This window comes from Pseudopipra pipra, chromosome Z (assembly GCF_036250125.1).
Source record: "Pseudopipra pipra isolate bDixPip1 chromosome Z, bDixPip1.hap1, whole genome shotgun sequence".
Lineage (NCBI taxonomy): Eukaryota > Metazoa > Chordata > Aves > Passeriformes > Pipridae > Pseudopipra > Pseudopipra pipra.
The window spans coordinates 20326138-20340359 of NC_087581.1; the positions used below are offsets into that span (position 1 = coordinate 20326138).

Genomic DNA, 14222 nt, shown 5'->3' on the forward strand with positions numbered 1-14222 from the left:
TGGGGGTGCTGGTTGACAGTGGCTGAACAAGAGCCAGCAGTGTGCCCAGGTGGCCAAGAAGGCCAGTGAAATCCTGTCTTGTATCAGAAACAGTGCGGCCAGCAAGACCAGAGCAGTGATTGTCCCTCTGTACTCAGCACTGGTGAGATCACACCTCAAATTCTGCGTTCGGCTGCGGGCCCTTCACCACAAGAAGGACATTGAGGCACTGGAGTGTTTCTAGAGAAGGGCAATGGAGCTGGTGAAAGGGTTGGAGCAAAGTCTTACAAGGAGTGGCTGAGGGAGCTGGAGGCATTTAGCCTTGGAGAAAAGGGGGCTCAGGGGAGGCCTTATCACTCTCTACAACGACCTTAAAGGAGGTTGTAACAAGGTGGTGGTCAGTTTTTTCTCCCAAGTAATAGGTGATACGACAAGAAGAAATAGCCTCAAGTTGCACTACAGGAGATTGAGTATTAGGAAGAATTTCTTCACAAAAAGGATTGTCACGCATTGGAACAAGCTGCCCAGAGAAGTGGTAGAATCACTATCCTTGGAAGTATTAAAAAAAAGAGTGGATATGGCACTTGGGGAAATGGTTTTGTGGTGGGCTTGGCAGTGCTGGGTTAACAGTTGGACTCAATGATCTTTAGGGTATTTTCTAACCTAAATGATTCTACGATTATGTTAGTCTTGCTTCATAGCATTAATGTGGTTGTATGCCCCTTTTATTGAATCCTAACATCTTTCAAACCATTCCTACTTCTGCTATGCTTGCTCTCCTGGATTTAATATCTATGGATATTAAAAATATTGTACCAATTGCGGCTCTCCTCTTTTCCATTTATTTAGAGGGATATCTGGTACTGCATACATAACCTGATGAATTGAAGACATTACTCCTATAAAGAGAGCACTCAGGGGAACAGCTTGCTGCAGCAGTTCCCAGGTGGGAAGAGATGAGAGTAAGAAAAGTTTTAATCTTTCAGAGGCTGTTCCTTGCAATAACATACTCACAAACACAAAAAACTGGGTAGTATGGAGAGAAGAGTCCTGCCATTCTTCAGGGAAAGTGATAAAATACAATTCAGATGGATGTGTTAATGACAAATCAAGTATTGATTTTTTACTGTTAGCCAGGAAAAGATGAAGGGATTCTTTGATTTATATGAAGCCAAGAAACAAATTATATTATTCAGCTCTCCAATCAGACGTATAAATCCAATCCTAGCCTCATAAAATTTTAAAACAATCAATTTTTTAAAGCTGAATGAAAAAGATGCTTACCAAAGTGTTTATGCAATGAGAATTCGGAACGCAGACTCCAAGTCCATCATTCTGACATTCATCAATGTCTAAGCAGACCTAGCAATAAACCAAATCAACAAATAATAAAAACAATGTCAATTTGAGATTGAAGTCTGAAGAAAAGACACTAAAATTTAGGACTAGAAAAGAGACATAGCCTGTCCTGAAACTGCTCTCAGAATGGCACAGACACACCCTTAGGACAACAATCTAAATCTGAAGAGACACTGTGATACAGAAAATTTCAACTTTAGGATGTGCTGTGGTTCACCCACAAGAGTTTAGATAAAAGCAATGTTCCTATTGTAGGGTGCTACAGGAACATGCAAAAAAATTTACAGTAAAATATAGATGCACTGCTGATATAAAACCAGCACCTTGCAATGGCAGTTGTCACAGGGATGCTGCCACTCACCTGCTTATTGCTCTTGGCGTAGCTGATTCCTATCCCTTGCATGGTTTGTCCTGTATATCCTGGAGGACAGGTCTCACATTGGAAACCTGGAGCAGTGTTCACACATCGCACTCCAGGGAAGCAAGGGTTGTAACGGCACTGCAATGAGAAAAATGAACCGAGCACATGTTTGTGCTTCAGTAACATCCAGACTCTGACTAAATCCACAGCCCTCTCACCAAAGACAGTGCTACAAGCAATGTCTGTATGTCATCTGTTCAGAGACAGCTTACAGAGAAAATCATCTCTGCAGGTATTTCTGACCTCAGCAAGTCTTTGGCTATCTCTGTAATTTAAGTAACATTTGCAATCTTCTACTACGGCCTGTAGTTGATGTCCTAAGCTCTCATCCTCAATCTTTCCTTTGGCTGGACAGGTTCAGACCCCTTGGAGGCTGAAAGCCCCCAGAAGTCTCCAGACCACAATATAAGGAAAGCTTCATAACTCCAACCCTCCAAACAATCCTGTGGGTTTTTTTGGTACACAGAAGTTGCAGCAGCATTTTCCTTCATTTATATTTGTGCAAATCCCACAGCCAGAAGGAAACCAAACATGAACCAGATAAGCAGGGATGTGTCAGGAGCACCCACATGCTTCTAGAATGGAGGCCCATGGAGAATAGAGGCACTTGTTCCAAAATATCATATGTCCACAAATCACCCTTGGCCTGAAGGCACCATTCACTTCATTGCCTTATGCAGTCTTACAGAACAGCTGTGACTGATTTCACTGAACTGGTGGGTGCCAGTTTGGAAAGCACATCTCGAATTGCTTCCTTTCCAACATCAACACTAGCTGCTAGGTAACATTTATAAGAGTACTGAAAATATCAACATGCCATCATGCTGCATTAGACAGGCTCAAAGACAACAATAAATGAGAAACATGAGAAAAAAATACAGAAGAGGTTTAAAAATATGCTTTTTTCCCCCCTTCCATTGCTAACAGAAGAACATCTGCAAGATGGAGGAAGAACGAACCAGACAATATTCACCTACAAGAGACATACAACTTGTAACCAAACACACACACACAAGCAGGAAAAGGTATGTTTAATATCCAAGGGTGTTTGACAGAAATGTTTGTTAGAAGTAGATCTGTAAGTAATGTAAGGGAAATGTAAAACCTAGGACAGACATTTTGTGCTCCTTATTTTGCTGTGAATTTTTTATTGCAGGCAGCAGAGGGCACCCAAAGTACACAGCACACAGAGCAGAGCTGCTGCTCCGGAGATACCAGGCACCAGCACAGCAAAGTAATGTCTTTAAACTGATAATGAATTAGGGAGTGTACCACAGAGATGCTAACAGCCTCAGAAAAAATGATGGCAGCTCTTAGTGAGGAATCTTCTAGATTTGTCTTTATCAGAATTCATACATGACCTTATTTTTAAATACCTGGTACGAGGAAGTGCACAAATAGTTCATTCAGTAGAAAAATGCTCTCCCAGAAGAGATTACTAAAAAGCTTTTAAAAAAATTTACTTTCCTTCAGAGTCTTAGTTAACTCAGGAAAACAAGTAACATGACACATCCCCTCTAATTAAACAATTCAAAATTATTGCCATTCATTGCTTCTTTATTTCTCCCTGTGTAACTGTAAGTAAAAATCTAGCTGCTAAAGTAGGTATTTACTCTTGAACAAAACCACTCCAGACTAGATGGTAATTTTAGTAGCACATAAAGACCTCATGTAAGCAAGTCTGTATCTCTATAACACCATTTTGGCAAAATTTCCTTGCTATTCCTAATCTGAGATCCGATCTGTCATGTGGAGTGGTGGCAGGAAGATGAAGGCACATCAACCTCCTGTGGCAGAGCCTGACTGCTCACAGAAAACCATGTTAATATCAAGTCACTATAAACCAGTCTCAGTCTGTTTTCCCATCACTGCTGTAACGGGTAGAGTTGCTCCAACCCTGAAAAGAGCAGAGGAGACCATTGCCATGCTCTGCCTCAGTCTGCAAATAGCTCAGGAGGTGAAGCCTATCCTGTACTGATGGGCTCCACCCAGGCTGGCTTCAGTCTCTCACCATAGCTGTCTGTGGCATGAAACTCATACCACAGTTGTCTTGGTTTCACCACTTGCCTTCACATTTCAGAGCTGCACCTCCATTTTTCTACACCTTCTGTTGCAGCAGACACAGTTCATGCCATGTGAGGCAAAACAAGACACATTGCCTCCAGCTCAGGAAATGGCCACACTCAACCCACTTTCTCCCCCCAGTGTTTTTCACAGACAGAAACAGGACATCCTCCTTGGTGATGGCCTACAGGAAGGAGCAAATCAAAGCAGCAGTCAAAGCACATCTCGGAATTGCTTTTGCTGTTTTACATCATTATTCTGGTACACTGCTAGTACTGTGTTATCTGCAGGCACAGTTTATGACCTCATTGTGCTGGTTCCCTGGTCTACTACATCCAGGTGCTTTTCCACGAAAATTACTGAAGAGTAATGTCAAAAATCATCACACAGAAAAACTGCAGTGAACCTGTTAAGTGGTTTTGTTATTTCTGTGCCACATTCCAGTTAACACAGGGTTTTTTTAATCATTTAAGAGACTGTAAAATTTATTAACTCAGTCCTCAATACAAGAAAGCTCTGAACTTCTAATATATAGCACAAGAAAAAAATAGATTTAAGTCAGCATTATTGGATTTCAACACAAACAAAGAAGCAAAAGGTACAATGACAATAAATGTTTATTTTCTTTCATAGACTTTTAATGTAAGGCTGAAAAGATGGGTCCAGTTTGGGTTGAAGAGAACATTTTGGTCTTCAAGGCATGAGTACGAATGTGTCAAGAGCATGACAATTTAAAGAAGCAAAGCTCAATTTGACAAGTGCTTCTGCAGCCTATAACACAAGCTACTGCAACTTCTTGTGGAATAGAAACAACTATATCAAAAGTTCATTTTGTCTGGTTTTAATTTGGCGTCTTTTTCCAAACATTAAATTCTTTTAAGTGACTTCTCAACTAACCAGAGTATTTCAAGTTTTTACACATATAACCTCCATAAAGTTGCAGCAACAGCAAAATAGAGATATAGAATCAAATCAGAATGAATTAATATTCACTGTGCAAGCAGTCAGCAAATGCTGAAGACAGCAAGTACTAGCAATGCATTGATATATATGAAAAATTTGTTTGTTTGGGTTTTAATTCACTGAAAGTCTTTATTTTACCTCATCAATATCTGAGCACGTAATTCCATTTCCTGTGAGTCCTTCAGGGCAGGGCCCACATTGAAATCCTTCTGCTGTCTCCACGCACCTCACTCCCCTGAAGCAGGAATTAACTTCACATTTGGGTTTAGGGCACCTAGGAAGCTGAGTTGGAAAACTCACAGTTCCCAAACCTTTAACGCAGAAAGAACAACTGTTTCAGTGACTGAAAGAAACATCCATTGTGGCTTTCAGCTGGCAAGCATTCTGAAGAAATCTCCAAGACACTTTGTGTCTCTGCACTGTGCTGTGGCCGAAGAGACTTTACACTGGGAATGGCCCAGGAGCTTGCTGTGTCCACAACCAGGGGAAATTGATGCTATTTTTTAGGTCCACATGCTTCTCCTGGCTACACATGGGAGTCCTCCTGCTAGGTTAGTCCCAGCACAGATCTGCTGCTGGCCAGGGGAAAAAACTCTGAAAGCCTGTGATCTCAGATGGCCCAAGGGACTCAAGTATGAGGGTAGAAGTATAAGGCATTTCTCTGGGTAAATCAGCAACACAACCACTTCATAAGAAAAACAAGGTTGTGGTTTCACAACAGCATCTCTGAAACAGCAGCATCTCTGAAAGTCTACAAATAAGAAGAATAAGGAAGCAGCAGCTGGCAGCCCACAAACACCGCAGGAATATGCATGTACATTAGTTTAGGTGCACAGAGAGCAGCCCAAGGTTTTCTGAGACTCTGGCAGATGCCAAACCTTGGTAGGGATGTATGCAGGATTTAGACTTTTTCTTTGACACTCACACATATGGGTTATCCTGCCTAGAGCTCAACTTGAGTTTTGATGAGGCTTACAGACTAGGAGAAATCAAGTAAAAGGTCTAATGCATTTCAGACCTTTCGTCCCACCCAGGAAGAGAGTATATTGGTTTTTATGACTGTATGCATGTCCTGATTGTCAGTTATGTAGGAGGGCCATGCAATGGCATTTGGAAAAGTAATTATTTCTTTCACATAGAGAAAAAATCATGACCACCTTTTTGGGTCTTACTGGTGTTAACCAGGGACTGCCTCCTCAGAATCAGATGAACTTCAGGTGGACTGCATAGGATCTTCCTCAGACTGACAATAGCAGCTAGAGCAGAACATGATTCCTCCCTTGTCCTTCTACTAAGATTGTGCATGAGATACCTGGCAGACAATGGCTCCCTCCACAGGAATGTGTGGCATAGCTTTGTGGCAGAGCTTGACAGTACAGAAGAATTTGTGGCAGAATTGACAGTACAGCCTGAGTAACACTTTTTGGTTTAGTGGTGCTTTATCCCCCAATAAGTGAGTGTCTGGGCTATGGAAGCTTTTTCCTCTAATGAAAATCTATTTTAAATTTGTGTTCAATACATCTAGAACTTTGGACACAGTATTTTTAAAAAAATACTTCTAAGAAACTACATAAAGCTAACCCAATCAATACCAGTTTTAAAACAACTGTGCATCTCATCTGAATTAGAGGCCTTAACAGGAATACTTACCACATGCTTGGCACTCAGCTATGGTATTTCTCAGAAATGTTGTTTCTTTGACCTTGAGAATATAGAAAAAAAAACATTATTTGGGTACAGACAGTTCCAGTATGCACCTGGCTGCAAGAAAAACCATTATTCCCCAAGATGCCACTCAAACCATGCAACATAGGTAATCTATCTTAAATGAGATGCTCTTCATACTCCATAAAATTAAGGATAGTGATAATGGATGTACTTCAGTTCAGCGTTCGTCAACAGGACCCTTAAGAATTACATATTTAACCAAAGGATTCCACCAGCAATTTCAGTTCTGATACCCACAAGAAATTGAAACAAATACAATTTCAGTTCTGTGCAATGGACCTACTGCTATCTAACAGTGGGCTAGGACAGCTGCTCTAGTTCCTTAAGACACAAAATTTTCTGGATCTGAAAAAGCAAGTCCCCTACACTCCCACATTCAATGATTCTCCATAGCACAGAGTACCAGGACTTATATGGTTATTTCTTCTCCATTGTGTCACACCTTCAAGGCAATGGACTCTACACAGAAGTTTACTGCTCACATGAATTCTGCACTGACTCTATCAAAGGGGCACGCTTGGGATATTTCACACTGAAGCCTTTATACAGTACCTGTTGTCTGAGAAGGTCTTTCACATCAGCCAGTATTTGGTTCATCTGCATCATCTGACCCATTAGCTGCCTACTATAATCACCTGTAGGGAAACAGCAATGAAAAAGAGTGCAAAACATAACTCTCCTTCATTTGCCATGGTAATTTCTGAGATATAAGGTGGAAACCCCATGAAGAGCCAAGGAGGACAGACATTACCATTATTTAAGCCCTGCAGGAGTCACCACAGTAAACGCAGTATTTATCTCAACTTTTTATAGTGTAATTTGCATGAACTCAAGGCTTTTCTGGAACTGAACTTCATGTATACCAGAGAAACAGATAAAGCAGAAACCTCTCCACAGAGAGAAAAACATGATTGTGATTTCTCTACCATTATTTCAGTGTCAAGATTCTCTAGGGCAACTAATGCCACCAGTGTTACTCATTCCCCCTAGACCAGCAACCCTATTTCAGTATTTCAAGACTGGATATCTGTGATAATTCATCTGGGGGAGGAGGACAAGGCTGGGGCAGGAAGTATATGTACATACAATGGGGAGACACCCTGCATAAGTGCATTCCACATCACCACAACTGATTAGTAGATATTTTTTGAAGTGGAGTTACCCAGATTTCTGAGCAAGTTCAGTGGAAAGCTCTGACCACCCAGCAACAGCACCTGCACTGAAAAACAGTGCTTTTAGTAACTACAACAGTCATTTGGCTTTTCTTCTGAAAGGCAGCTCATCACACTGTACACAAGTTTCATGGCTGCATTTGCTCCTGGTGGGTGCAGAGTTTGTATGGACTCACAAAACTCAACACACTATCCAGAAGAGGGTCACAAGGATGGTGAAGGGTCTAGAGGGGAAGCTGTGTGAGCAGTGACTGCAGTCACTTGGTGTGTTCAGCCTGGAGAAGAGGAGACTGAGGGGAGACCTCATTGCAGTCTACAACTTCCTCCTGAGGGGAAGTGGAGAGACAGACACTGATCTCTTCTCTGTGGTGACCAGTGACAGAATCTGAGGGAATGGCCTGAAGTTGTGTCAGGGGAGGTTTAGGTTGGATATTAGAAAAAGGTTCTTCACCCAAAGGGTGTTTGGATACTGGAACAGGCTCCCCAGGAAATGGTCACAGCATCTAGCCTGACTGAGTTCAAGAAGCGTTTGGACAATGCTCTCAGGCACATGGTGTGACTCTTGGGGATGGTCCTGTGCAGGACCAGGAAATGGACTCAATGATCCTTGTGGGTCCCTTCCAACTCAGAATATTCTGTGATTCTATGAACGCACACCAAAACCATTTCTCAATACTAAGTAACGAAAAGACCTCTAAGACAGACCAACAGTTACATCTGTAATGAGCCATAAGAGAAGAACCAGAGTCAATCCAAGATCTTCACGAGAGATTCTGACCTGTTAAATGAAATAGCGATTTTGAGCCAGTGACAGAGGAGAAGCAGAGAGCATGTTTAGCACAGTAGCTTGTAATTCCTTCTATTTGTTAATTACTTCTGAGATTGTACCTCTCTCAAGCAGATATTTGTTTACTTCTCTGTCTGTATTTAAAAACAAACTTTATAAATATATGCTCTTTCACACTCTAGGCAGGCAGGATATTTTGATATTATGCCCAATAGCTTCAGGGAGGTTTATTCACATGTTATTTTTGTGAGTACTGAAAGCTTATATGAAAAATGCTTCTCTTAATGTTTACCTCATTGTTTTGTACTTCAAAGCATGTCTAGCTGTTTCCAAACATTCTACTGGGAACTGTCCAACTCTCCAGATACTATGTTTTCTTCACTCCAGATTTTCTCATCAAAACACTGAACAAGTTTAAAGAGTCAGGAATCACCTATTCGAGAACCTTCCTCCGTTCTAGTCCCAACCTTGCCTTATTTTTATTTGGAGGACAGTGGAAGGACATAATATCATGGAAATTTCAGAATTCCATAGTGGAACCTGGCACACACCTGTTCTTGTTTTACTTGTTAGTTCTTTTTTTTAAACAAAGACTGGTTTAGGCATTATTGATTGAGATTTGCAAAAAATTCTCAAGATTTCAGATGCTTTTTGTTGGCTAGCACCTCAATCAAAATCACATCTATTCTGCAGTTGAGTTTTGCAGACTGCTGAATGTTAAGGTGGACTAAACAGGTTATACTGTCATGAACTACATGTCCTATTTTGCAAATCTAGACAGCAGAGCAGAAACAGATGGCTATTCCTGGTTGGATTTTTTTCTCTTCCACTTAAAACCAATTCCAACAGTAGGCCCCATTTGCAGCAGAATGACCAGTGTTCAGGGATAAGAATTCAGAGATGCCTTTAAAGGAGCTGTCAGCCCAAAATATCTTGCAGGGTGGCTCTTCCCAGGAGGAAGCAAGGTAAGATACCAGCCTCAAGCTGTGCAGATAACAGGTCCTACCATGTAGTCTCTCTCATCCACACTCCAGTCACTAAGGCAACTCCCCAGTTCAGTGGGGAGTCCCAACTCCATACTCTGAGTCAGTAACAATATGAGTAACACAACAGCTTTCATGGTAATAATTAAGTTCAGAGACAGCTCTGAAGTATTACTGTCCAACAGTGAACTGAAGTCCCTTGACATGCTCATTCTCTGTAAGACTGAAGTCATGTCAGGGAGCCACCCTGTCTTTCTCTTGCCAGGACTTCGTAGTACAGAATCATAAAATGGTTTGGTTTGGAAAAGACCTTTAAAGATCATGTAGTCCAATTCCTTGGCCATGTCAGGAACATGTTTCACTTGACCAGACTGCTCAAAGCCCCATCTAGCCTGGCCTTCAACACTTCCTAATGGGGCATCAACAGCTTCTTCGGGCAACCTGTTCAAGTACAGAACTTTGGATTTAGAGCAGGCAACTACTTTCACTGCACTGCTAACTGGCCCAAGCAGGGCAAATGCACAGACGTGTAACTGCAGGCCACCATGAAATGCCTCAGAGATATTTCTTCTAGCTTTCTTGGGACCAATACTGGCTCAAGAAACACACTTGGCACACTCTGGCAAAGTCAGAATCCTGAAGTGTCATTGAAAGAGAACGATATTCGTAGAATCATAGAACATTCTGAGTTGGAAGGGACCCATAAGGATCATTGGGTCAAACTCCTGGCCCTCCATGGGACAACTCCAAGAATCACATCATGTGCCTGAGAGCATTGTCCAGCTTCTTGAACTCCCGAGGACTGTGGTTACTTGGCCAGAGATCCAGCCATGATTAAAGTATGGATGATGTCTGACAAGAGAACAGTTTCCTGTCTGTTTATAATCCTCCACCAAAGAAGCTGTACATACAAGTTGCATGTGGAATTAGGAAGAGGCAGGTTCTAAGTAAACAGGAGGAGGTATCTCCTCAAATGTGATAACTTTCTTGCCAGGAGACAATCTTGACTGTGCATTCAAAACTGACAAGACAGATACACGGAAGAAAACATATTCAGTACAAAACACAGAGACTTCATCTCTGAGTTGAGAACTGTGAATAAAGTGAACTGCTGGAGAATAGGGGAGTATGCAGAGAAAACCACACTAAAACTCCACTCCCTTACACTCTTGCCCTTGGACCTGTATCAACATACTGTCTCTAACAATAGACAGGTTAAAAGAATCTTTGGTCTTGTGCAACATAGCTGATTTTTTTTACACTTTCTCAGGTTCAGGTACCCTACACGAACCAGATAATCCCCAAAGATCCCTTCTGACCTGAATGATTTTGTGATGATTACATGCAGCATAGTAATCTCATCTACCAAACCTAGTGCATCTTACAATCTATTTTCCTACACAAACAGGAAGACCCAAATACACGGGTTCAACCTGCATCTGATCATCATATTCTCATCTACACTGCTTAGGTGTCTCAGCCTCACAGACTGAACATGGAGGGAATGCTGCTGCCAAAGCAGTGAGCAATAATCAGGCACACAGTGAAAGCCATGTACAGCTATTCAGGTCCAAGGATTTTCCAATTAATATGAAAGCACACACTTTTACCAAGATACATACGTCTCACACCGCTATACAGCTAAGCATTTGCATTCCAGCTTTTTCTGGCTGAAGGCAAAACTGTGGTTATCTGATATATTGCTCCCATAAAAGGGCATCATGAAGAACACACAAAGTGCAAGGCAGCTGAGCTAATATTGCTGTTGGAACATCTGAACTTTTTCCTTTGGTAAATTTGGTTACGTAAACTTTGAAGGTATTCATGTGAGTTGTCTTTTATTATTTTAATGATACTAATTCCACTTGAACGTTATAAGCAACTGAATTTGAGAGGCTAAGCCATGTGAAGGCAGCCACAAAGAGACAGTATTTGTCTGTATTGCTACCATTTGCGTTATTGATTAGTGAGCAAAACGTTACAAATGAGAAAGCAGCTGTAACCTGGAACTTCATTCAGAGAGCTGTGAGATTTTGCAGAAGGAAACAGTGAATTACTCTGCCCTTCTGTGTTCAAATGCCTGTTGATTTAGTGAAAAAGAGAAAGTTGAGGATAAAACTCTGTTTTTTTTTTACCTAAGTGTATGCATGCTAAGAAGCAAGAAAATAGAAGTATGTGCAACTGAGGATTTACATATCTAAAAGGTAAACCAGATTTTGTTGTCATTGCACACCACTTATGCCTACATTCATGTGACTTACTCAGGATGCTCTCATATAAAAGTTTTGTATCTTGTCTCCATTCTTATCAAAACCAGCAATACTCCAGGGTATGGGTTTGGCGGGGGGACAGGAAAGGGTGTGAGAGAAAAGAACCTCTCATGGATCCTATTTCAAACCTTGATCTCAGTTTTCTCCCCATGGTTGTCACATATTAACACATTGCACAGACAGCGTGAACTCGTTCTCCCTCACACCCACAGCAGAAAGGCAGACGGACGGGAACTACAAAGGGTTGCAGATGGGGCAGTCTAGCTCACGTTTTCTGTGTCCAGATGTCAGGAAGCACTCTTGCCTAACACAGGGGATTGCATGCAGCCCCTGGGGACCTGCAGGAATTACAGTAGCCTCAGGTCCTTCTTTCCTCCTTGTTCCCAGCTCAGTCTCTATAATGCTCAGCACAGGCAGAAAAGGAATTGGTTTTAAATCACATGTCCACTCCAGCCGATGACAAAAGCCTCGGCTAACTTGTGGCAGGACTAGTGGCTGCCTTGCAATGGCTCTTCCCACATGGACATACAGGTTCTGTAGCTGTAGCACAAACATGTTCTTCAGTGTCCTGTGACCTTCTTTACAGCTTGCTCCTCCCTTCCTGGGGACAGTCCAGCGCTCAACAAAAGATGAATACTGGCCATGAGGATAAGTACATGGACAGGTCTTGCTATGCCATCCATCTACCTATTTTCATAAAGCCTGTATGAATGTATCACATTTAGGACTGCTTTATGTCTGCAATTGTCTGCAATTTGAATACTTAAAATATTATTAAGCTGACACAGACAGATCATCATCACAAAAATTTGCCTTCCAAATTAGGTTAAAAAGCTCTTTAATCACTTCTTCACTAGGACAGCAATTCATTATTTTATCAATAGCAACAGTGACTGTTTTCTCTTCAAACGGAGGTATTTCTAAAACACTGACAGAAATTATCATGTCTATAATTCAGTCAAATAATTTTTATTACTTGACTATAAAGCTCCACATTTTTAATATTCATCATATTAGCTTCCTTGCACTGGTATCGTAAGGAACACTTTTAACTCCTGGTTGCAGGTCTTACCAGTGTACTGAGGTACAGGCTCAATTTGTTGAAGAAAACAATCCTGCAGGTTCCCCACTTCGGCAAGGGTTCCTCCAGTTACCAGCTTCAGCTCATCTAGTGTATCCTGAGCTCACAAAAAAAACACAGCTCACAGTTGGGGTACAACAATGAAAAAAATAGGAAATATCAGACAAAGTAAATTATTTTTTTTTAAGAGAGAGATTCCATTTTCTATGCATGCAGGACTTCTATACTGTTCACTTTAGGGTCATCCGTCATCATCTGAAGTGTATAAAATCCCTAATCTTTGCTTTGAAGATTTCCCCATAGCTATGGTTTTATTTTGGGGGTTTTTTTGTTTAATTCATATGATCTCACATACTAGGAAATTCACATATTTAGATATCTGTGGCATGTGATTTTTTTTAAAGTGAATCCAAAGCAGCCTTTTTTCCCCTCCTGTCAAACAGGTATACATTCATGTCAGGAACGTGGGCACTTCAGTTATTCTATATACAAAAAAGCTTATTTTCAAGCCTGCAATGACACAAAGGGGGCAGACTGCCTTACAGACTTTGGATTAATGATGATGAAAGATGCTGTGGGAGTCACTGTTTATCTTGGACTGCTGATAGGGAGATGACAGGAAGCCGTGTCAACTCCTGGTTGGCAGACAGAAGAAGAAAAGCTGTTGTAGTCAAGCAGATGAGGATTGCACTCTGGCACCCCGAGAGTACGCCCTTTCTTTTGTCTTTTTAGTCCCTGTGGTTTATTACAAAGAGGAAAGCCTCATACTCAGTCAAGCACTGCTCATACTGAACAGCTGATGAAGATCTGCCCTTACTGTACCAGCTAAGTCTTGCAAAAAGTCCAGTCCCCAAAAAACACCTATACGGAAGTGAAGGATGCACTAATATTTTGGTTTTCACTTAAAAAGCTAAAAACTGTGTTTAAAACAAATAGCATAATTATTACGGGGTTCACATAAGCTAAGATTTCACCTGTTCCACAGAAGTTATATTTACATTTATTTCACAACTTAATAGTCAAGTATTACTGAAGCACTATTGTACAGAGCTTGGCTGCTGCAAGGGCTGAGATCTGAATTCAGCGATCCAGAGGATTGCTGGTGATCCCTCAAAGTGTTCAGCCTGTTCCCGGTTTTTGTGCTCACCTGTGGTTTCTCCTGGAAAATGCGCAACTCAACTATCACCAACTTCTCAGACAGCATTGAAAATGGTTTTGGCAGGTCCTCAATGGCACCTACTTGCAGGCAGTCCAGATACAACTCTATTGTGCACAATCCCTGCTGCAGACCACTCAGCCACAAGATGACAGCATGGGGCTTCCCATCAGCCAGCTGGATGTTGCTAAAGATCACGGAATTCAACCTTCCATTACTCTTCAGATAGCGCAGCACCACTAGGACAAAATACATAAAG

General features: G+C 41.5%; 1 protein-coding gene across 4 annotated transcripts in view; it reads right to left on the reverse strand.

Annotated features, from left to right (window-relative positions):
- The window catches only part of THBS4 (thrombospondin 4), a 39495-nt gene that overhangs the window by 16367 nt on the left and 8906 nt on the right, over positions 1–14222 (reverse strand). For all 4 annotated transcript variants that reach the window (XM_064640912.1, XM_064640914.1, XM_064640913.1 and 1 more), the window contains exons 3-9: positions 13955–14202; positions 12799–12904; positions 7067–7149; positions 6437–6488; positions 4925–5097; positions 1700–1837; positions 1264–1341 (exon numbers count right to left, since the gene is read on the reverse strand). In XM_064640912.1, the coding sequence (XP_064496982.1) occupies positions 1264–1341; positions 1700–1837; positions 4925–5097; positions 6437–6488; positions 7067–7149; positions 12799–12904; positions 13955–14202 (878 nt within the window). The remainder of the gene's footprint in view (positions 1–1263; positions 1342–1699; positions 1838–4924; positions 5098–6436; positions 6489–7066; positions 7150–12798; positions 12905–13954; positions 14203–14222) is intronic.